The sequence below is a fragment of the Zea mays genome, chromosome 4 (assembly GCF_902167145.1).
Source record: "Zea mays cultivar B73 chromosome 4, Zm-B73-REFERENCE-NAM-5.0, whole genome shotgun sequence".
NCBI classification, from domain to species: domain Eukaryota; kingdom Viridiplantae; phylum Streptophyta; class Magnoliopsida; order Poales; family Poaceae; genus Zea; species Zea mays.
The window spans coordinates 158554984-158580193 of NC_050099.1; the positions used below are offsets into that span (position 1 = coordinate 158554984).

Below are 25210 nucleotides of genomic sequence, written 5' to 3' on the forward strand. Positions count from 1 at the left end.
GAAAGCTACAACATCAACATGAGCACCTTGGCCACGCACTACCAATATGAACACACTAAGTCTAACTATTGCATTTGGCGTCATCTGGTGCATATAGATCTCGTATTTCTTCAGAACTTCGGTAATCATCTTGAACATTGGTGGTTGAAGCCTAGCCTAGGAATGCTCCTAAAAACCACAATTCCATCCTCCTTCGAATCTGAGGTGGATTCTCTGCCAGCAAGGCGAATTCCATCATTATCACCAATATACCAAAGCCTCTTCAAAACATCAAAATCGCTAGGCTTAACAGTAGATTCGCCAATGTCAATGTAGCTCGACTTTGTTGGCCGAAGGTCATTATCCTTTTATTCAACTTCGGAAGCATTCTCCTCAAGGTTGTCTTCCTTCCTAGCAACCTACGTCTCAGCAGTTGCTTTCATACTTTAGAAATCGGCATTGTAGCTCCCATTTCTATGGTATCATGAGCGTTTTCATCTCTCTAGGCTGCTTCGGATGAGGTTGGGGTTGTCATCTTGGTGGTTGAATGGAACCTAGCCATTTGACAACTCACCAAAGCACCGAATAATCAAAGCTTATGCAAGAGTTGGAGGAGCGAGGAAGATTTGGAGGTAGAGGATTCAATGTCAGCAGGTTGGTATGAGCAGTAAATGTCAATGTGATCTCCTAGGACCGACAGGGTTATATAGGTGAAGGAAACATGTGACGCAAGAGGGGTGAATTATGACTTATAAAACTTTATCTAAACTAGGCCACAAATAAATCCCTAGAGCAAAACCTATACAAATAATCAAACTAGAATGTGCAAACTAGGTTTTTTCTAAGTGTTGGTATCTCTACCGCAATGTCTAAGTTCCAATCCTAAATAATATAAGTATGAAGACAAGATTGAAACTTAAATGCTTAATATAAATGCGGAAGCTAAAGAGCAAGGTAGAGATGCAAACTCTCGTGGATGGCATCGATATTTTTACTGAGGTATCCGGAACCACGCAAGGTCCTGACTAATCCTCGTTAGTGCCCTACGCAAAGGGAAGCCCATGCGAGGGTCAAGCACCACGACCGAGTAACTTCGTAGAGAGTCGCAGGCCTTCTCCACATGGAAGTGGTGCTCCACTTCTGTCTCCTCTTGGACGCTCCCCGCCGTCTCCACTATCGAGCTTCCGGCCAAAAATGTCGCGGGCCTCGTTCCCTCCGGTACACGGTTTCAGCCGTGACACAAACGTGGTTGTCACGTTCTCGCAAAACTCTTGCCCCACTCGGTACAATTACAACGGCTCACACAAGAGCCGAGGGGTTGTGTGGTTTTTCTAAACTTACTCAACTAACTAGGGTTCACCTAGAGCACTTCATAAAGCACCTACGCTAATCACCGACTGATTCTATTAAGCACTTGGGTGTATGAGCACATGGGAATGTCTACTATATGCCTTGGTATGTTGCTTGGGCTCCTACACCTTGAAATGCTCGCTTCGGGTGGTATTTATAGGCCCAACACAAAACTAGTTGTTGGAGAAAAGCTGCTGCTCTCTGTGGCACACCGGACAATCCTGTGGTGCACCGGACAGTCTGATGCCTCTGTCCGGTGTGCCTAGCCGTTGGATCTGACACCTCAGGTGACCGTTGGCGTTGTAGGCTTCTACATCGGATAGTCCGGACGTCACACCGGACAGTCTGGTGGCTTCTCTCCACCAGTGCCACCTGCAACTAGACGTTGGGCTACTGTACCTGGGTGCACCGGACAGTCCGGTGCTTCTCTGCCGGATAGTTCGCCATGGCAACACTTATCTTCGCTTCTTGGACTTGCTTGATACTTGTTGATCTTCATTTGTGATCTTCATATTGTCTTGTTTTGAGGTGTTGCTTTCCTCATTGCCTTAGTCCAAGTAACCTTAGCATCCTGTGAACTACAAACATAAACAATAGCAAACATATTAATCCACAAGTTGTGATAATCATCAAACACCAAAACCTATTGAGCCACGGGGTCCATTTTCCTTACAATAGGTTAGCGGGTAGGGAGCCAATGAATCACGCAACTCTTGCCCACTGCCTTGTGGTCTGGTTGCAATTGTTTTATTCTATTTTCAATAACGTGCTCAAAGAAGGTGTTTTTGGACCTTTGGCATAAGACCTTTATTGTTTGTGTGGCCTGAGATGGTTATGGAAAACAAACTAATTTCGTGAGGGGATACTATTGGGGGCCTCTATAGGCTAAAGATCCTCAAAACAATGACTTATCAATTGTTCTTAAGTTTGTTCCATGTATAGTAGAGCAATTGACAAAGGTTACCTTCGTCTGAGAACGATGTACAACTAACATACAAACAAGAGACAGAGCAACAAGCTTTGATTCCACGATATGAATGCATCAGCAAAGACAGAGGATGAAATCCTCAAGGCTTGCTCATCACGTCTACGAAGGAAATGACGACACCACCCTAGTTGATTTTGTAGTTCGCGTGTATAGTGTTGAAGGTCATGATTGTAACTTTCACGAAGTTGTACTTCATCCCTTTAAATAGAGGTACAACACCATGTAGACATGTTCGTCTAGGAGGAGCCGAAAAATCGAATAGAGGTACAGTACCACCTACAAAGCGTGTATTTTTCATTTTTTTGCCTTCGTGTTGTTTTTAGTACAGCCGAAGGTACGTTTGTAATCATTAGTTTAACAAGAAAACAAAGGGGAGTAACACTTTCAAGATGAGTATCCATAATGTTCTTGTGTTCTAATTCCTTCATCTGTGATTTAATTTTTATTTATCTATCTTCAACCTTCTCCCCTCAATTTGCTATCCTTGCGGGGAAGTTAATTAAGTGGTGAAGAGAAGGTTAATTCACTTGTGTTGCCATGTTCTTGATTTTATTCAAGAGTAAAAAATAAGCGACCAACAATCATATATACATAAGCTATGGAATCTCTTAGCACACCAATTATTGCTCCCTTAAACGTAGCATCAACATCCTAAAACGTATGCTCCTTTTAAGCGATATGCAGTCCAGATGATCTAGGTTCAGCGACAAAGTAACAGTGCATAGAGATCAATCATAGTATGCATCTCTGACCCTACAATTTGTAATATGTTACCTAAAATTATTTAGTTTTAACATAAGCCAGATATTGAGAAAAGCCTATCACATTTTAGGATTGATAAATTATTAGAAAAAATTTAGTAGCAATTTAATCTAGGAATACATAATGCATGATTTACACATGTAGAAATTACTAACTAACATGAATTGATCTAAAATTTTATTGAATATTTAACAAGAAGAATATACCCAACGATAGAGCCGGATGCACTCGACATAGTACCTATTGGTGTAGTCGTTTCGTTTGGTTTAGTGCAGAGAAGTAGTCGTGTTGATCACCACCAATTTGTTAAGAAAAAAATGATAAAGTGAGCAGTCATGCCAATTGCGGCCACTGTAAAAATGAAATTACTGGCCTATACTCAGAGCAGATGAACTCTCACAAAGATCATTTTGGATTCCTGCTGCTCTCCTGCTCTCCCTATGCTGGTGCGTGCAAGAACATAAATGAGGAAACTAGCCCAACAACAGAAACATAAACGACCTAAAGTCGATGAAAGAATGAAGCTTATACCTCGGAGCCAAGAGAACCGAGCCGGTGCAAGAGATCCGACCCACTAAATATCTCTACTACTACTTAAGTGTCTATCGTAGGCGTCCACATTGGCCAATGGTGCACGGTTCTGCCGGTTCCGCATCCCGCCCGCCCGCCTCGCTCCTTTCCATCGATGTCATCTTCCCCACGCACTGCGCCCGCCTGCCATCGCCAACGCGCCCCCTCCCGCGCTCCCTCCGCCCCAGAAACCGCGTCGCCCACTTCCATCCATGGCAGAATCTTCCATCCGTAAACCGCGCCTCCCCCAGGTGGCCCTTCCATCCGTAAGCCCGCAATCCTCGCCCCCGAGGGACCGCGCCCCGCCATCCTCGTCGCCGAGCCCACAATCCCCTCCATCTGCGCCCTTCAATCAGCCACACGCCATGCCCCCGTCTGCCCCGCCCCCGCGCCGCCCCAGCCTCCAAACCTTGTCCACTCCTCACGAGATGCCCACCCCCCTTACGTTCTCTCCCCACGCCGCCATCTACACGGCTCTGGCATCCTATGCATGTCTCCTCCAGTCTCGCGGGCTCCTCTACCTCGGCCCTCACCACAGCGCCGCACGATGACCTCGAAGGGGCACGCTGCGTCGCTCCTGCATCCTCTCCGGAGCCAACCCGAACACCGCTGTCGCCCGTCCCGTCTCCCTCTCTCTGGGAGGACACCTCGATGGCCAACACGAGCTACCCTTCTTCTCTAGCTCTGCCCCCCACTATGCGCCTCCCTCCCTCCCCCCCCCCCCCGTGTTTGCGTCATCGATGCACACGCCCGACCGGCTCCAGCATCCACGCCCAGCTCTAGATCGGCTACCTTCGGCACACTCCCTCTCGGTCCGCCGCAGCGTCACCAACTGGGGTCATCCATGGCGCCACAGGATCCATCGGATCCGCGGTGGGGGATCCATGGCGCCCACCGGAGACGACGCCCTTGCCCCCTTCCCCACCGCATCCCCCACGCATCACGCCCAACCTGCATCTCGGACTGCCGTCGCGGACAACCTCGACAGCTAGCATCCTCCTCCCTTTCGATCACCTCTCCTGCTCCCCAACTTTTGTTCCCTAAGCCGAGCCGACCATCTCAACCTATGGTGCGTTTGCGTGCCTGCTTCCTTGGGAAAGCGATAGAGTACGAGAGGGCTGTTTTCTAGACAATCTGGCGATTGATCGACACTTCGAGGTTTGACATACCATAATTTGTTGATTTTGGGGACTGGAAGGGTATAGACTTCTGCTACTTGCGAAGTCAACAAACAATGTAGTCGTCTAGGGCAGCTTCTCAAGCAATTCCCAAGGGATCTCTTGCCTCTCAAGGGAGTGCATCTCATCTGCTTCGATATGGGAAAGCCAGATTTGTCCCTAAAATTCATTCAAGTAAGCCAAATGGGGTTCCTGTGTATTTATGGGCTTCAAATTTTGGGCTTCACTGAAGGAAGTTGAAGCCGATGTGGCATTTCTTTTTCGCTTGAGGTACTTGTGTTGATTCTTCCCAAGGAATATCAATAATGTCATCTTTGTATCAAAGGTAAGATCCAAAAATTGCTGAGAGCATTATATGCCAATTGTTCCATAACTGCACGATTGTCTCTTGTTAAAGAAATAACGTCTGTCCCGGTGACTCATAAGGATGGTGGTGGCGCCGCCGAATGGTGAGTTTGTCAACTTCATTGTGGAGTGCGACTGGATGCTCGTCGGCATCAAAGGTTAAATTATTTTTGGTATATATTTAGGGGAACTGTTGGAGATTAAAAGAAAATCCATTCCCAATAATTTTTAGGTTGCTCCCAAAAACCATGTTTTTGGGTCATTTTCTGGAAGTCTTTTGGAGATAGTCTTAGATCCACCAAATATAAGTCCATCACAACTTTGTGACATCTTTTATCTTCATTCTTCCATTCCATGTCTACACTTGCTTAAAGGCGCCCTAATCAATTCAGTGAATGTGTTATCTACCATTCTACCTTAACTTAGCAACAATTGGTGGCAGTAGGGTCATTGTATTCCTTACCTTAATCTTGTGCCAGTGTGCGAAGGGACTATAAGAGGGAGAAGTATATTATCAGCAATTTGGTTGAGGGGGTGCCCAAGATTTACTGTTTGAGTTTAATACATGTTTTTATTGAGTTATGTCAACTAAAAACTCTATATATGTACTTCTCTTTGTCTGAAGTAATCAATTAAATAATATTATCTGTTTTGCAACGATGCTCGATGCCTTTTATTTTGTCTCTGTATCACCTATACTTTCATTGAACCGTATGACAATGCCTTAATTTTTTTCTTTGATGTATGATTGTGCAGTTTGGCCGTATTTTGGATATTGACTGGAAAATACCTCCTGGATATGCATTCGTTGAGGTGAGGCTATTTTGCTATTGTCTAATTCTGTAAGAATGGTACATTCTTTTATGGGGCCTGCTTTTAAACACATGCAACTGCTCCATTACTGTGTTCAGTTTTAAAACATATTTTTGATCATGCTTTATCCTTTCAAATCAAACTGACTGATATAATTAATTTCTTTTTATGTCACCAAACATTTGGTGCTAACAAAAAATGATGCTTTTATAGTTTGAGGATCCACATGATGCTGATGATGCAATTTATGGCCTGATGGGTATAACTTTGATGGCTACATGTTGCGGGTATGTATATCAGGCTTTCATTTAATGGTTCTCCTAGAAGAGAGGATTGAATTGTGTTTTCTTGCATTTGCTGAAAATGCATTTTCTACTCATGTTGAATTAGCTCATGGTGGCAGAGGCCATTCTTATTCATATGATTGTTCAAGCAGTTATAGCAGTGCATGTCGTGGAGGTGTTTCTAGGCGCTCTGATTTTCGTGGTTGGTACTTCTGTCATATGAGAAAGTTTGTGTTGGGGGCCTTCGTCCTCCGAAGGTCCTCAAAAACATGATTTGACAGTGTTTTCCGAGTGGATTATGTGAACAGGTATTTTCGGATCCAGAATTATGAATATGGAGCACGGCCAGGACGAAGCCTGAACCAGACGAAGGTCGAGTGTAGCCGAAGCTGTGCGCAGGGAAGCTTCGGCGCGATGGCAGAAGGGGGAACCGACTTAAAGATGAAAAGACTTCGGGGGCCTCGACAGATTTCCATAAGCCGTTAACAAATGTAATGGACATGGATGTAATTTTACGTGGGCTGCGTCCCGCGTCTATAAATGGATGAACAGTGCTCCCGTACTGTTCACGCTGACTTGGCATTTGCTTTTGGCATCACGCTCGTACTTTTCACCTTCTCTCAGGACCGAAGGTACATTTGTAATTTGGAATCATTTCTGTTTTTCCATGATTAATAAAATAGAAATGATTCTATGGTGATGCTTATATCATATTTCATGCTTTATGTGAGTCCTTCGTCATTACTTGTTATGTTTACGAAGGTATGTCTCTCATGACCTTCGTCCGAGACTCATTATTTCCCGAAGGAACATAATGCTTCGAAGGACGAAGGATTTTAACACTTAACACTTTTTATGTTGCCTTGTTCTTAACTCTTAGCACTTGAGAACAAGTCCCCAACATTGGCGCCCACCTCCGGTGAACTCACTTCCACTTCGAGTCTTCGTGAACACCTTCGGAAGCTATAGACCTTCGCTATGGCGCCGAAGAAAGCTTCAGCGGCTGGGGCTGCAGCACTACAACCGCTGGACCACAACCAGGAGACCGTCTCTCTTCGGGAGGCCAGAAGCCAGAAGAGAAAAGCTGTTAGCCCGACGCTTGAGGAAGAAGAGCTAGATCAAGAAATCAGAGAGATGGAGATGCTACATCAACAGGTGCAGAGGAAGAAGGAGAAGGTGGCCCGCCTAGCTGAGTTGCAAAGGCAAATTGACGAAGCTTCTGAGGAAGTTCGCCATCTCACTCACGATGAGCAGAACAGAAGGCCTCATCAGAAAGACCTTCATCAGGAGGGCTTCGTCAACGAAGACGACTGGTATGATAATTTCCATCAGGGAAATTTTGTTTTTGATGATGCTTCTCCTCTGTCTGCTGAGCTGCAGGCTACACCTTGGCCTCCATCCTATAAGCCACCCCAGCTCCCCATGTTTGACGGCCACTCCGACCCGAAGCAATTCTTGATGAGCTACGAAGCAACAGTGTCTTCGTACGGGGGCAACGCTGCAATCATGGCGAAGTCTTTCGTCATGGCCGTCAGGAATGTTGCTCAGACCTGGTATTCCTCCCTTCGGCCAGGAACAATCACTTCATGGCAGAAGCTGAAGGATATGTTACTGACCAGCTTTCAAGGATTTCAAACGAAGCCGGTTACAGCTCAAGCTCTCTTCCAGTGTATTCAGGATCACGAAGAATACCTTCAGGCGTATGTCCGAAGGTTCTTACGATTGAGGGCGCAGGCACCAACGGTGCCCAATGAAATCGTTATCGAAGCCATGATCAAGGGGCTTCGTCCTGGACCTGCAGCTCAATACTTTGCTCGGAAACCTCCTCAGACCTTGGAGAAATTGCTCCAAAAGATGGATGAGTACATTCGTGCTGACAATGACTTTCGCCAAAGAAGGGAGGAGGCCTTCAGATTTTCTGAGATGACCAGGGGCTTCGGAGGAAGATACTACCCGAGGCATGTCCGTTCCATTCACAACACTCAGAATGATGATAAGGGGAGTCAGCAAAACAGGCCGCAGTGCTCCTCACAGGCTTCGGGGCAACAACAAACTTTCTTTCGGCCACCAGCTCCAAGAGGCAGAGGCGCCAGGGGCTTCGGCGGAAGATTCGGAGATCAGCCAAGGAGACTGTTTTGCCTATTCTGTGGAGAGGGCAAGGGCCACACCACTAGGTCGTGCCATGTTACAATCCAGAAGCAAAAGGAACTAGCCGAAGCTGCATCTCAACAAGCTCAGTCGAAGCAGGTTATGCATACTGCTTCGTTTCATCCGCCTTATGTCCCACAATACATAGACAACCACCCTGCGGCTTCTGTAGCTTCGGCAAGTCAACCTCAAGCTTCCTGGCAGCAGCTTCCGCCTCCACCTCCATTGCAGCAAGGTCAACAGCCAGAAGGGAGTCAATACGCTCCACATCAGAGGGACTTCAGAGAACAGTCCGAAGCTCGCACAGTCAACAGCACTGTGCCAGAGTCGAAGCACATTTATTGACATATCCTACCTTTGATAGCAGTCTTTTCTATTCAGTTTTATTTTCTGTGAAGCAAAAAACATTGATAGTTTTCATGTAATAATTTCGTTGTTTCCCACGAGGAAAATCTATTTGCTCCACAGGCCCAAGTTGCTGAAGCCTAAAACTTTTTCCGTTACCAAGGAGGACCTTCGGATTAAAAATCCTTCGGAGTAACAGAAAGTCGTTCTAAGGAACGCAGAGTAAGTTTATGAAGTCACAAAAAGCCGTTCCAAAGGGAGCGCAGTGTAAGTTTTCTGCTCAGAAGTCGTTCCTAAAGGAATGCAGAGCCTACAGCGAAAAGTCAACGCTGATACCGCCTAAGTAAAAGGCGAAGAAGCTCCTAAGGGAGGCTTACAGCGAAAAGTCAACGCTGATACCGCCTAAGTAAAAGGCGAAGAAGCTCCTAAGGGAGGCTTACAGCGAAAAGTCAACGCTGATACCGTCTAAGTAAAAGACGAAGAAGCTCCAAAGACGTTCCCAAGGGAATGCAGAGCTTACGAATATATTTTATGTGTATCTCCGGAACAAATGTCACATGCATAACATAACATCATCACATCATTTTGCATAGCATAAGCATCATACATCATATTGCATTTGGCAAGAGAAGGAGATACTCTCAACCTTCGAAAGGATGCTTTGAGAAAGTGACATCGAAATTGTACAGCTTCGGAATACAGCTTCGGAGAATATTTTTACGAAACATGGGCGAGCTTTATCAGATCAATATCGAAGTTGTATAGCTTCGGAGTATAGCTTCGAAGAATGTTTTGACGAAGCATGGATGTGATTCATCAGAATAATTTTAACGGAGAATGCCTTCTTCACGAAGCATGAAAAGAAGGGAAGGTGTTTTTTCGCCAAAGGCTCAAAAATGGTACGTATTTAATGTTTCATGCATCGTAAAGAATTCAATAATGAAAGGAGACTTGTATATTACATTCAAATGTACAAAGTGTTACATAGATTACACTTTAAATGATTTTTCCAAATAGCATCTAATCTTCTCTCAATACTTCTTCGGCGGCCTCATTTAGAAGTTGGTCAACAACCTTGTCCAAGATAGTTTCGGCCATTTGTTTAGTTTCTTCGTCGACATTTGATCCAGCAGTTTCTGAGGGAAGAGAACATTTCTTCATTACTTTTGCAAACCTTGAGCAAAGTTTGGAATAAAAATTACAACACAATAAGAGCGACTAATTGGTACCTAATTGCCTTTCGGGCTCTGTACTCCTTTCGGCAGCTTCTGCCACTTTTCTGGCGTCATGAATGCCTTTTTCGCTCCTTTGGATGATCTCTTGCGCCATTCCTCGGCCGCCGTCGTTCCAGATATCAGTAAAAAATTTGCCACCAACCACGCTCGCTTCGGCCGAGGGGTCCTTGATGTCTTCGGAAGATAAGGTAGCTTCGGATTGAGCTAAAAATTTTACATGTTCGCAACCTTTCTTCTCTAAGACGGAAGCAATTCCTCTGGCGCCCGAAAAAGCACATATGTCGCCACGACTGTTCAGAATCTCTTCGAAGGCCTCTGCTTCGTGGCTAATCCATTCCAGCGGACCTTCAGGATTGCCTCGAGAGAAATTCTCTTCGCTGGAAAAGGCGCCTACGCTGGCGAAGCTGGATTTAATTTTATTCACACATTCTACAGATTTGACATAGCATTTCCTCTGAGATGTGCGAAGCTCCTTAACTTTTGATTCCAATTTGCTGACCATAAAATCACTAAGTTCTCGTTTCGTTTCCTCAAGCGCGCGCTCCTCTTTAGCTCTAGCCAGCTGTTTCTGAAGATCTTTAATCTCGCGTTTTTGAGCTTCGGCCTGGGCCTTTGAAGCAGCTTCGTCTTTTTTCACTTTATCTACCAGTGTAAGCAGAATTTTATCTTTTTCCAAAGCTTCGTTTCTCAGTCTGATAACTTCGGAGCGTAAATTATTAAACGCAATTTCATAGCTTTCATCTTCGGCGCTCTTTTGGGCTCTTAGTGCGTTGCTTAGGATCAGGCCCTATACGAAAAAGAATTCATATAAGAAAAAAGGAATGAGTTGCGTAAAAATAAGGGGATTTTTCAAGTGTTTAATTCCTGTACCTTCAGGCTGTTGTACGCAAGACTGTCTGCGAGATCTTCTTTCGTCATGGCGCTTAATCCAGATTCAAGCTTCGGGAAACCAATACTTCTGGCCATTTCTCGGCAGACAGATAGCTCTTTGTTGTCAGGCAGGCAGTATAAGAAGTCATCTTCATTCGTTCCATTGAATATTACTGCCCCCTTCGGATATTTTAGTTCCTTTGCATAATGGATGGCTTCATGAGTTTCTTCTTCAGATAGCTTCTTCCCCGAAGCATGTCGTATCATGTAATCACGCATGCTGGCAGGTGCTTCGGGGATGGCGGTGTCAGTTTCTTCAACTAATACTGGTTCTGGAATTTTTATTGCTTCGGCTTCAAAAGGTTGCTCCTTGTAGGGCTCTGAAGGCCCAGCTTCAGCTTCAGCTTGTTGAGCCGAAGCTTCAGTAGAAGCTTCAGCAATTTCAACACTCTTTTTTGGAATTGTGCTTGAAGACTTAATTGTTTCCAAGACGTCTAGTACATTTACCATTCTTTTCCTTTTTGGGGTCACTGATGGCCCCTTTTGGTTTTTTGCTGTTTCAATATTTACTGCAGGACTCAAAACTTCTAATGTTTTTTCCTTAGTCGGCTTTTTCGCTTCTTCCATTTTTTCTGTGGATGGTGCTTCGGCCATCTCCGCAGTTTCTGGCAGCAAGGTTGGCTGTTCAGCTTCGGTGGCCGAAGAAGCTTCTCCGGTGAACTCAGGCACCGAAGCTGGTTCAATATAGCGTGGCCGGTGTGTGAGGACTTTTATCCTCTTTCTCTTTGATTCTGGCTCGCTAGGAGCAGTTGCAGCTTCTTCTTTTTCAGAAGTTGTGTTTTTCCTTTTTTGCCTTCGGATGGGATAACGATAGTCAGGGTAGACAAACCCAATGGCATCGAATACCCGATTCAGTCTCTTCTTTTTTCGGCCTCCGAAGGCTGCTGACATTGCATTATCTTCAGCCTTCGAGTAGGTCCCGAGTAGCTCATCACTTAAATTGTCAATGCTTTTCAACCACTCATCATCTGGCTCAATAAATTTATCTCCAAATTTGAAGGTGTACTTCAGTCTCACAAGCTCACCCTCGTCGGCCTCTTTCATGGTTTCTTGTGGCATTTCCCATTTCTCAGCAAGCGGCCACACCCTGAAGGCGATATGTTCTTGTACTAAGTCCCTTGTTCCTATAAAAGAGCAGACAACGCCGAAGGCTCTTTGGCACTCTTCGGCGGCTTCGTTCATTTCAACCTTCGGCCTCCGAAGGCCGAAGCTTTGCCAAATAGGGCGCATAATTATACCTTTGATGTCTTCTCGTGCTGATAAGTCATTCTTCACATAAAACCATTCTGTCATCCAATCCCCGGGCCATCTCCTCCGAAAGGTTGGTACGGGACAGCTTGCCCCGGACCGAGAAACGAAGCTGTAGCAGCCAAAGTTGTTATGGTACTGTTCTTTGCCCCAAGGCTTTGTTTCATATAATAATTCATGAACATTACAGAAGCTTCTTGCGTCAGGCTTCAGACCTTGGCTCCTCGCGGCCCACACGAAGATATTTAGCCTTATAATTGCCTCGGGAGTAAGTTGATGAAGATAGACTTCGAAGATTTTCAACACCTCCACGACGAAGCTGCTCAAGGGGAATCACAGTCCAGCTTTCAAAAAGCTTCGGTACACCACAACTTCATTTTCTTCAGGGTGTGGACAAGTTTTTTCCCCTTCGTCCGCCCTCACAATGGACAGATCCCGGAAATACCTCCCTCTCATATTAACAAGATGATTCTCTTTGATAGTTGATTTACCATAAACTGAATGGCTTGGTCGCCAGGGGCGATCTTCGGAGTCTTCGCCACCGCTGTCCACATCATAACTTTCACTGTCACCAGTATCTTCAGACAGCCCCTCCAGAATTTCCTTGGTAATCTTTTCTGTGTTGGACTTCGACATCGCTATAAGAAACCCTAGGTTCTTCTCTTCATCAAGACTCAGCTTCATCTCAGCAGCAGCCTTCTTAGCAGCTTCAGACATCTTCGGAAGCGCTAAAAAACTGTTTTTAAAAGCCGAAGCTTCAAAGCTAAAAACTTAGCAGATCACAGTGCACAAGAGCTAAAAAATGAATGAGCAGGAGTGGTTGGCCAGAAAGCGTGCGAAATAAGTTTGCGGCATGGCCGTATTTATACGCTTGATGCGTTGAAAGTTGAAAGACCCCACTTGTCATTGAATGTTGCTATTCTAGCAAAGGGAAGGTGTTTTTTCGGACCTTCGGCTCAAGGCCTTCGTCCATATCGCAATCTGAATTTATTATTTACAAATTAATATTGCGAGGGGCTACTGTTGGGGGCCTTCGTCCTCCGAAGGTCCTCAAAAACATGATTTGACAATGTTTTCCGAGTGGATTATGTGAACAGGTATTTTCGGATCCAGAATTATGAATATGGAGCACGGCCAGGACGAAGCCTGAACCAGACGAAGGTCGAGTGTAGCCGAAGCTGTGCGCAGGGAAGCTTCGGCGCGATGGCAGAAGGGGGAACCGACTTAAAGATGAAAAGACTTCGGGGGCCTCGACAGATTTCCATAAGCCGTTAACAAATGTAATGGACATGGATGTAATTTTACGTGGGCTGCGTCCCGCGTCTATAAATGGATGAACAGTGCTCCCGTACTGTTCACGCTGACTTGGCATTTGCTTTTGGCATCACGCTCGTACTTTTCACCTTCTCTCAGGACCGAAGGTACATTTGTAATTTGGAATCATTTCTGTTTTTCCATGATTAATAAAATAGAAATGATTCTATGGTGATGCTTATATCATATTTCATGCTTTATGTGAGTCCTTCGTCATTACTTGTTATGTTTACGAAGGTATGTCTCTCATGACCTTCGTCCGAGACTCATTATTTCCCGAAGGAACATAATGCTTCGAAGGACGAAGGATTTTAACACTTAACACTTTTTATGTTGCCTTGTTCTTAACTCTTAGCACTTGAGAACAAGTCCCCAACAGTTTGATTATAGCTCCTTACAGAGACTCTCAAGTTTCATTTCTTGAATCATGCAGTTATGGTCACTGGTTTACCCTCATCGGCATCGTGGCAAGATTTGAAGGTAATTTCTTTATAATTCACTTATTCCAGGACCTGCTGGAAAGAACTCATTACTACATTTCAGGACCACATGCGACGCGCTGGTGATGTCTATTTCTCTGATGTATACCGTGAGGTCGGAGATTAGTTGTTAAGAACTCTAGGACATGTTTCTTGCTATTTCATTACAGCATATGGTGTTAAACATAATCCCCGATTTTGTAATCATTGTTTCCTAACGGAATGGATGTGGGCATCAAAGTCCTATGTGCCCAGGCTATCCACCAATCGTGGAGGAGGAGGAGGTTGGACGCCAAGGAGATTGTCCATTTCGCCTTCCCTTCGTAAGAGAAGATCTATGGCGGGTTAAAGATAACTGCCAAGAAGGCACTGGCTCTAGCACAAACTGTTCACTTCTCCACCAAACGAGCCGGAGAGGTTTTACTCAAATCATCTTATGATGCACGTTTACTCTTGAATATTGTTTTAGTGAATGACATCTTTGTTCGAATTTGCTCTGTCTCATTCTCTATGATGTTGTTGTAGTCAGTAAGCCTTGTACATTGCCTAAGCATAAGTCGACAATAGGAGTGAATTCATTCATGACACTTCAAAAAAGAACCATTTCAACAATAATGTTGTATATAAAAACCGTTGCAACGCACGAGCATTACCACTATGGAAGAATAAGGTCCCTGCTCTTCGATGATTCAATTTTCCACTGAAAAACTGATACTGGAAACGAAAAAACTAAAACTGAACCTTGGTATAAATTACAGCCATTTAGATATACATGTACTTTAGAGATCAATCCATAGATAACTACAATAAGCAACCCATTGTTGTTGGTTCTTCTATTTATTTTTCAATATCTATCGTTGTACAATTAGTTCTTACAAGGTATTTGATTTGATGTTGTTACTTTTAGGTGAATTCCCTTAATGGTAATCTAGACCTATCTAGCATAATAATTTCATATTTCATTTAGCGTTTTTCTGTGGATGAGGAGTTCAAATCTGAGCGCTGAAGTATTAACAGACCCATCTAGCTTGCATAGATTGGATTCCTGCCTCCTAACAGTCATGTTTTCTATATATATATATATGGCCATCTGAACTTGGTGAATTGTGTGATATTTATGAAGAATGTCAAAGTGGAGAGGATGAAAATGGGTTGCTTCTAGAGTGTGGCTCTACTTGGCGCAAGGTGAATGTGCAACGGATTTTGGATGAATCAACAATGAATCTTGTGAAAATGCGCTGTAAGGAGGCCGAACGTCTCTCGGAATCTCGAAAGTTTGTCTTCTTTCCCTGTTCTATAATCCTCTTGTTTTCTATTGATTTATGATAATTTTGATATTTAGGATTCCTAATTTTTCTATTTTATGATATTGTAGTTTTTCTTCTCAATTGCTTATATACATTCTTAACTTTTCTAGTTGTAGATCTATCATGTTGGACCTTATCAATCCATCTGTCAAGAGTCAGGCCAAGTCAATGGATGTTGGAGCTGTAGATCTTCCCTTTCAACTATGCCTCATGTTTCTTGTTCTATAATTCTCCAGGGACCCTTTACACTAGATAACACACTGTTGCTGTTTAATTTCATATATTTATTTGGTGTTGTTGTTGTTTAGGTAGGAAGCATGTGTACCTTTTATACTAGATATCCTTCAGCGCCATACTGAATGATCAGGCACTTTTAGTCTTCCAACATTTGTTTTTTTCCTGTGTTGAGCATAAAGTGTAGTCTTGCAACTTATGCATCCATTCCTCTTTTCAGGGTGCAATGCTTTTCACCCTTTTGACAGGCTACCAAGCACATGTAATTTTTACTCCTAAATTTTGTAATACTTGTCATCAAATACCACTGCAGGCATTCTATTATATTTTGAAAGTTCACGGATTTAGATACGTATGAATCCATGCCTGCAACAAGGCATCCATACTAGAATCTGTAATGATGCATGACTTTGCCATCACATAGAATTACTTTATTTTTTATGGACCTCCCTTTGTTGTTCCGACCAAAGGTGTGTGATATTGATGCACAAAAACATTCTTTGCATTTTCTTTCTGGCTACTTATTTGCATCTATCTGATGGATGTAGAGCAAAATCAAAAGTGGATTCTGAATTGAAGGTATATATTCTCCTGATTGCTGCATGTTGTTGCATAATCCATGCTTTCAACTTTGTGTTAACCTTTTAGTTTCTCTTTTATATGTTTGATTGCATTGTATATGTAGGTGTGGAAATTATTGTGCACTAACATTTTATCGAATAATTTGTATGTCGTTGCAAGGCACGGGCATTGTACTAGCGAACTTCATCTGATGTTTGCTTTTTAGGAAGAAACTTACATGCTTTAAATATGTGGCGCCTAATGGAAAAGATGCTGGTTCTCTTAAATTTTTCGAACAACTTTGCCATTGGTTCATACCAAATCCGTCTATTTTATGATGCGTATATTGTCTACTTTGGATTACGAAATGTTTTTCATTTTAATATAATATACATTTGTACATAAATTATCGTGATATTATATGTTACCGTTGCGACGCACGGACACTCACCTATTTATTTAATATGAAAGGATAATATATATTTTATTTAATATGATCTTTACAATTTATTATCTGTATTGCTCCGACCCACAAAACAACTAACACAAAAGATTGCTGTATGTAACAATGCGCTAATTTTTCATGAAACTCAGAACAATCTCGAGAGGATAGTGATAAAAAAAAGTTAGAGAGATCCAATAATAGTCCATGCCCTGAAGTCGCCCCTTTATTTTTGATAACCATCATGACAGCTACTTTGGTGGCCACAAAGTCGAGGACAAAGGCTTTCAAGACGTGAACGGTGGTGAGCAGTAACATATATATGTTGTGGTCAAGACGTTTTTTAGCCAGACAGTACCCATGTCGTGCTAGTCCACCGCGTAGACGTCACAACTCACACGATTGGAGTCACTCACGTACTGAACCGAACAAAACAGCAGTCAAATCCCCCGAAAGATTTCGTACAGTACGTTTGCATTGACTGGCTAGACTCGCTTCAGTAATTAAACTTTGCTCTCCGCACTTCACACGGTATTTAAATCGATTTGTTATGTTAGTCTTCGTCATATTCTTCCTTCTTAGGGGGTATTGCTGATACTACTACTAGTTTTTACTAGTTTCTTGTGACCCAATGAATAATAGATTATGCTGCTCATTTTGGATTAAAGCTAGCTAATTAGACTGCTGCAGTTGTAATTTATATAGATAAAACATTATATAAGTAGTAGAAGTCGTTATGGATCAAAGTCAAACGAACATACATGAAGACAGAAAAAGCTGGTGATCTACAATTCTAGACACCCTTTGCTCAGAATACAGATTTAAAAAACCAGAGGCAAACAATTGTTTCTAAGAATGTGAATCTGAGGCTCTATTTAGAAATAAATTTTAAGCTCCGACCCACTTTAGAATGCATACATATATTTACAGAAATTAGTTCATTTTTACAGGAAAAACATAAAAACAGCAAAAATCCCGCTTTCTATCGATGGTGGTCGTTTTTTTAACCGGTAAAAATAGTTAACCGGTCGTTTTTTTAACCGGCGAACCGGACGGTTTCCTGCGAACCTAGCGATGGTGGTCGTCTCGTCTGCATCCAGCAGTGCAGCACTACAGTTGTGCAGCATGCGTCCACGGACCATCCATGGGTGGCGTGTGTGCCTGCCTGCTGTGGGTGGGCCCCGCTGGCTCTCGCTGCCACTGGTGGTCCACGCTTGTACAGTATACGGAGTACGCCTAGGCCTAGCTATGAATTTTGGTGGAGCTGACGTCAGCGCTGTCTTCTTAATTTTTAAATTTTATGTTATTTTTATACCAGCTCCAAATTAGAAAAAGCTAGTGCTAGATGAAAATGATGGCGAGAGGGACACTTTTTAAAACCTTTTTATGTTGCACGCATCCGGAGGCAATGGCAGTAGAGAGAGAAGAGGCCACCGAGCAAGCAGAGAGAGAGAGAGAGAGGAGGGAGGCCTGGAGCCCTGGAGGGAGCGCATGAGCTGACAGAAGAGAGCACAGAGGCACTTGGAGTTGGCACGCGGTGCTCTGCTTGCCCCCGCCTCCTCCCTGTTCTATACTCTCGCAGGCCCAGGCCAAGCCCCTCCCCCGCCCTCAGACGCACCGCGGCAAGAAATCCTCCACTCCATCCCGGTTTCCCCGGAGAGATTATGTGGGATTAGGTAGATGAGGGCGGCGCTGTTCGGTGCCGAGCGGAACGGGGCTGCGGACCTCGTCGGAGACGGGAAGACGCTGTTCTGGCCGGAGGGGAAGGCGAAGGTGCTGTTGGAGCCGAGGTCCGTGCTGGACTGCACGCGGAGCCTCAGCCCCAACAACTCAACATCGACGTTGTCGTCGTCCGTGGGTGGCGGCGCTGCGGACTCGACCGGCATGGCGGTGGCTTCGGACAGCAGCGCCGCCGCCGAAGCCACCAAATGGGGAGCCCCCGGCGAGCACGGCGGCGGCGGGAAGGAGGACTGGGCTGGCGGCTGTGAGCTGCCACCGATTCCCACCGGCCTCGACATGGGGGTCGGCGGCGGCGACAGCTGGGACGCCATGCTCGGCAATGCCGCTGCGGCGGGGCAGGACCAGACGTTCTTGAACTGGATCATTGGGGCCGCCGGCGACCTGGATCAGCCAGGGCCGCCGCTTCCCGTGCACCAGCAGCCGCTCCTTGACAATGTGGGCTTCGGGTTCCCGGCAGCGGACCCCCTTGGTTTCACGCTCGATCCACACCTCTGCGGCCTTGCCTGTGACATGTCGTCCCCTGGTGCGGTGTCGCACACTACCAACAGTAGCGGCGGTGGCAACAAGGCGTCCTCGGCCTTCGGCCTCTTCTCACCGGAGTCTGCTTCCCTCCAGCCGCCGCCGCCCCCGGTGCTGTTCCACGAAGGTATCGACACAAAGCCCCCTCTTCTTGGTGCGCAGCTGCCCGGCCTCCTCCACCAGTACCAGCACCAGCCGACCCCCGGCACAACCTTCTTCATGCCCATCCCCTCCTTCCCCGACCCCAATCAGCGCTCGCCACTCATCCAACCACCGCCCAAACGTCCTCAATCCATAGGGGATGACCTCTATCTCGCCCGAAACCGGCTTCTGCCGCCGCCGGCGGGGCAAGGTCATGCCTTTCCACCATTAAATGGCCCTTCTCCGTTCCAGCTCCAGCCTTCGCCACCGCTGTCCCACGGGGCGATGAAGACAACGGCTGCGGAGGCGGCGCAGCAGCAGTTGCTGGACGAGCTGGCGGCGGCGGCAAAGGCCGCCGAAGCTGGCAATTCCATTGGCGCGCGAGAGATATTGGCGCGGCTCAATCACCAGCTTCCCTTGCTCGGGAAGCCGTTCCTCCGCTCCGCCTCCTACCTCAAGGAGGCCCTCCTCCTCGCGCTCGCCGAAGGCCACCACGGCGGCTGCCACCTCACGTCGCCCCTCGACGTTGCCCTCAAGCTCGCGGCGTACAAGACTTTCTCTGACCACTCGCCCGTGCTCCAGTTCACCAACTTCACCGCGACACAGGCACTTATCGACGAAATTGCCCGCAGCACATCGTCCTGCATCCATGTCATCGATTTTGATCTTGGTGTTGGAGGCCAGTGGGCTTCTTTCTTGCAGGAGCTCGCACACCGCCGTGGCGCAGGCGGTGCGGCTCTGCCGTCCGTGAAGCTCACTGCCTTTGTATCAGCTGCTTCCCACCATCCACTGGAGCTGCGTCTCACGCGTGACAACATTGCACAGTTTGCTGCAGACCTTGGGATTCCCTTTCAGTTCAGTGCTATCAGCGCTGATACGATCAACCCTGCAGAGCTCGTTTCTGCCACCGCTGATGAAGTTGTAGCTGTTGTCCTCCCGGTTGGTTGCTCTGCTCGTGCACCACCGCTGCCAGCGATCCTTCGGTTGGTGAAACAGCTGGCTCCTAAGATTGTGATAGCCATAGACCATGGCGCTGATCGTGCTGACCTTCCCTTCTCGCAGCACTTCTTGAATTGCTTCCAGTCCTGCATGTTCCTCCTTGATTCGCTTGATGCTGCTGGCATTGATGCTGATTCTACCTGCAAGATTGAGAAGTTCCTGATTCAGCCAAGAATTGAGGATGCGGTGCTTGGGCGGGGCAAGGTGGACAAGCCAATTGCATGGAGAAGTGCATTTGCAGCTGCTGGGTTCGCACCTGTTCCACCCAGCAATTTGGCGGAGGCACAGGCCGACTGCCTCCTGAAGCGGGTGCAGGTCCGCGGTTTCCACGTGGAGAAATGCGGGGTCGGGCTCACACTATACTGGCAGTGTGGCGAGCTTGTCACTGTATCAGCATGGCGGTGCTGATCAGCGATCCACGCCTGTGCGCACCATGTTCCACCAACATTTGCTGGCATCTTCAACCCGAGTAATGTGTATTTTGTCTTGCAATTAAATGCTACTAAGGAAACTGATATATTGCTGTTGAACCCTCCATGTTCATCATCTTTGCAACTTACGAGCTAGAACTAGTGGATTTTTAGCAATGTTGGTGCCAATATCTCTAGTGTAATGATGTTGGCCTAAGATTTTACCCTGCTTGCTCTCAGCTCACTAGACATTCCCATGTCATTTGGAACACTGCTTGTGAGGAGAGGGTATAATTAACCTATCAAATGTCTGTGGTATAGTACTGATATGTGTTTCATGTTTCTTTATATCAGTCATTGTTCTTATGGTATTTTCATTGTGCAGTTCAATTGTTTTGGGTCAAACATCAATATGTCTTGTTACCTTATCTGCAATTTGCTTCAGATTGATGGTGCCATACTGCCATCCATCATCACAGTACCAGATTTGGGTCTGGCTCTAATTAGACTGGAACATTTAAAATCAGTACTGTTGTGGTCAGTTATTTCAAAACGTTAGCGTGCTGGTCGTGCTTAGAGTTAGAACCAGCTGTATTGGAAATAGTAGAACTGAAGTTTCGTTTCAAGAAGTTAGTTAGAGATTGTTTAGAAGTTTACTGATTTACATAGTACATTTCTATTTGAGCTGTACTCGTAATGGTCCATTCCTAAGTCTTTCTTCGGTTATTCATATCCCACGTGGATTGGATGAGATTGAAAAAAAATATGAAAGATTTTGACTTGTTTGGGATTTAAACCCACACGATCTCATCCTATCCACATAGATTGAGAGTAAAACGAACAAGTCAAAATACATCTCAATCCCGTCCAATCTACTCTAATTCACATGGGCTGGGTACGAATAAGGCCTTGTGAAATTTGCAGGGTTTATTTGAGTATAGGGTATGGGTTCCTTGATGAAACTATCTTGGAAAATTTTGGTTCACTATTGTTAGAAGGAATTTCTCGTTCCAGTTGGGTTTCATGTTACTATAACACCGGACCTGTCAAATAATGAGTCCTGGCATACATGTTTTAGTAAGCTAGTAAAAAATGGTAAATTTGGTGGTCAAGATGTTCATTACAATTGGAAACACACCAAGAAAATGTAGCCTCTGCAAGGGATTTTTTTTTTAATTTTTTTAACATAGCCAATTCACACTACATTCTGTTATATCTGCACAATACACTTGATGCCAGTTAGCTTATTAGGAGTAAGATTAACTTGTATAATGCGTAGCAAGGTTTTCTCAGTGGTGTGCTTGAGTCAGCTTTCTTTTCCAGACTGTGGGTCAGTTCGTTGGCGCCTTGGTTGCGACTCTTGGCATTTCTACTTTGCCACGGAGATCTGGGGTTGTGAAATGTGTTTGTTGCTCTTGAACCGAATCGCATATATATGTGGTCCAAGTTTGATAGTGTCTTAGCGTTTGGACAACGACAGTTGTGGCTTTTGGGACCCTTTGAGATCTCTCTGGCTTAACATGGATACGGATATTTGTTCGGATGCTAAATTTTGTTTTTTTCTTTGATTACGAATAAATAAGATATAAAATCTTCAATGCAAATCTATATTTTTATTTTCAGCATTGAACTTGTTAATATTCATAAAAAAGTAAATCTCTAATTCATCGTATATCCTCCCAAATGATGGATATAAAACTCGGATACAGATTTAGATACTTTTTACTTTTTTCGTTGTAGGAAGTAAATGGTGCAAAAAATATACAAAATTATATTCTTATTTTAAATAATATGTTTAACAATATAACTAAACATTAAAGATTAGACCAAACTTTATGTATATCTATCTTAAATCTATTTAAAATATTAAATTTGACATATAACTAGAATGTTTAGGATCTATCCTTACTATCTCTTCCCGGTTGAGTTCTCATCTCATGGTATACATAACTTTTAGCGGTACGATCAATCCGTCATGTAATATGTCCTACCTCCGGTTAGAAAACATTTTAAAAAACTATATTATTTCTAAGGCCACTTTAATCCCCTGCTCATCGCTCACGTAGTTGTGTCCCCTCCTGTTTCACATTGGCAATAGGGACCTCATTCTAGTTTTTCACGGGGAATTCCTTCATTAGAAAATGGGAAAGTTTCTCCTCCACAGAAATGTAAACTAAGAAAACATCTCTCTAAATGGGTAAATGGGTAAACGGGTAAACGGGGACAGTGATGGGGAAGCACCTGCGGGGACCTGTTAAACTTGAATAAGACGAGTTGGTCAAACTTGATAATAGCGTTAAACGAATTATAAATTGAGATTAAGACGAAGGGAGTATATCATTCTATAACTAAGAGTTTATTTAGTAGAGATTTAACTTCAGTAAAAATAGTTATATCTATAGCTTCTCTAATGTTATCTCCAGCAGATCCCCTATCAGATCTCATATCTCATCCTCTATTCTAAACTTTACTCTATTTTACGCAATTTACTGAAGACAGTCCAAGGAGGAACGTTTTTTCGGACTCTAGTTTAGCTTTTGCTTTACTGGTTAGAAAATTGTTTGATAAAACAACGTTTTAATTTATTTTCCATTTTTCTCTCTTATTTCTTTTTCCTTCTTGTTCTCTCTACTCCTCATCTGTCTCCCCCTAGAGCCTAGAGGCCAACTCTACTCACACGCGGATTATAGATGTTCATATGGCATCTAACACGGTGGGTCGGCCCGGGCACGACACTAAAAAGCACGGCCTAGACCTGGTCCACGTAGTGCCCGTGCCAGGCCAGGCCCATACACAGTGGTGTGCTTGTGCCACCAGCTCGGCCCAGACACGGCGCCGATGAAAGGGAATTAGGCTTACACCTATTTTCCTAATTGATTTTGGTGGTTGAATTGCCCAACACAAATAATTGGACTAACTAGTCTGCTCTAGTGTATAAGTTATACAGGTGCCAAAGGTTCACACTTAGCCAATAAAAAGACCAAGTATTGAGTTCAACAAAAGAGCAAAGGGACAACCGAAGGCACCTCTGGTCTGGCGCACCGGACTGTCCGGTGCACCAGAGGACTCCAAGTCGAACTCGTCACCTTCGGAAAAATCCAGAGGCGCTCCGCTATAATTCACTGGACTGTCCGGTGTACACCGGACAGTGTCCGGTGCTCCAAGGAAGAGCGGCTCTGGAACTCGCCAGCTTCGGGAATTCGCAACGGCTAGTCCGCTATAATTCACCGGACATGTCCGGTGTACACCGGACTGTCCGGTGTGACATCGAAGCAACGGATACTTCGGCGCCAATGGCTACCTGCAGCGCATTAAATGCGCGCCAGCGCGCGCAGAAGTCAGGCACGCCCATGCTGGCGCACCGGACACTCTACAGTGCATGTCCGGTGCGCCACCGGACATCCAGGCGGGCCCAGAAGACAGAGCTCCAACGATCGGAACCCAACGGCTTTGGTGACGTGGCTGGCGCACCGGACATGTCCGGTGTGCACCGGACTGTCCGGTGCACCATGCGACAGACAGCCCCACCAAACGGCTAGTTTGGTGGTTGGGGCTATAAATACCCCCAACCACCCCACATTCAAGTCATCCAAGTTTTCACACTTCCAACCACTTACAAGAGCTAGGCATTCAATTCTAGACACACTCAAGAGATCAAATCCTCTCCCAAATTCCACACAAAGCTTTAGTGACTAGTGAGAGAGATTTGCTTGTGTTCTTTCGAGCTCTTGCGCTTGGATTGCTTTCTTCTTTCTTGACTCTTTATTGCGATCAAACTCACTTGTAATTGAGGCAAGAGACACCAATCTTGTGGTGGTCCTTGTAGAAACTTTGTGTTCCAAGTGATTGAGAAGAGAAAGCTCACTCGGTCCGAGGGACCGTTTGAGAGAGGGAAAGGGTTGAAAGAGACCCGGTCTTTGTGACCACCTCAACGGGGAGTAGGTTTGCAAGAACCGAACCTCGGTAAAACAAATCCGCGTGTCACACCTCTTATTTGCTTGCGATTTGTTTTGCACCCTCTCTCGCGGACTTAATTACATTTCTAACACTAACCCGACTTGTAGTTGTGATTATTTTTGAGAATTTCAGTTTCGCCCTATTCACCCCCCCTCTAGGCGACTATCAATTGGTATCAGAGCCCGGTGCTTCATTAGAGCCTAACCGCTCAAAGTGATGTCGGGAGAACTCGCCAAGAGGGAGATGGAGACCGGCGACAAGCCCGCTACAAGCCACGGGTCGACTTCATCGGAAGAGTCCCGCAACAAGATGAAGGAGAAGAAAAACTCCTCCAACAAAGGGAAGGGGAAGGAGAAGAAATCCTCTTCCCACAAGTCGGATCGGAGAGGCGACAAACACAAGAGGATGAGGAAAGTGCTCTACTACAAGACCGACTCTTCATCACCATCGACCTCCGACTCCGATGCACCGTCCGTTACTTCTAAGCGCCAAGAGCGCAAGAAGTATAGTAAGATTCCTCTACGCTATCCCCATGTTTCAAAACGTACTCCTTTGCTCTCCGTTCCATTAGGCAAACCACCGGTTTTTGACGGTGAAGATTATAATATGTGGAGTGACAAAATGAGGCATCATCTAACCTCACTCCACACAAGCATATGGAATGTTGTTGAGTTTGGTGTACAGGTACCATCCGTAGGGGATGAAGACTACGACTCGGACGAGGCGGCCCAAATTCACCACTTTAACTCCCAAGCCACTACTATACTCCTCGCCTCTCTAAGTCGAGAGGAGTATAATAAGGTGCAAGGGTTAAAAAGTGCGAAGGAAATTTGGGACGTAATCAAGACCGCGCACGAAGGAGACGAGGTAACAAAGATCACCAAGCGGGAAACGATCGAGGGGGAGCTCGGTCGCTTCATGCTTCACCAAGG

General features: G+C 45.2%; 1 protein-coding gene and 1 pseudogene across 1 annotated transcript; both read left to right on the top strand.

The window, feature by feature from the left end:
- Positions 1 to 3706: 3706 nt before the first annotated feature.
- Positions 3707 to 14095, top strand: LOC103655612 (serine/arginine-rich splicing factor SR30-like; annotated as a pseudogene).
- A 3775-nt stretch (positions 14096 to 17870) lies between these two features.
- Positions 17871 to 20692, top strand: LOC100279263 (uncharacterized). The gene has a single exon (XM_020552649.2). The coding sequence runs from the start codon at positions 18193 to 18195 to the stop codon at positions 20317 to 20319; it is 2127 nt and encodes a 708-aa protein (XP_020408238.1). The 5' UTR covers positions 17871 to 18192; the 3' UTR covers positions 20320 to 20692.
- The last annotated feature ends 4518 nt before the right edge of the window (positions 20693 to 25210 follow it).

Excerpts from the sequence above, each read along its gene's own strand:
- LOC100279263 (XM_020552649.2), top strand. The coding sequence starts at position 18,193 with ATGAGGGCGGCGCTGTTCGGTGCCGAGCGGAACGGGGCTGCGGACCTC.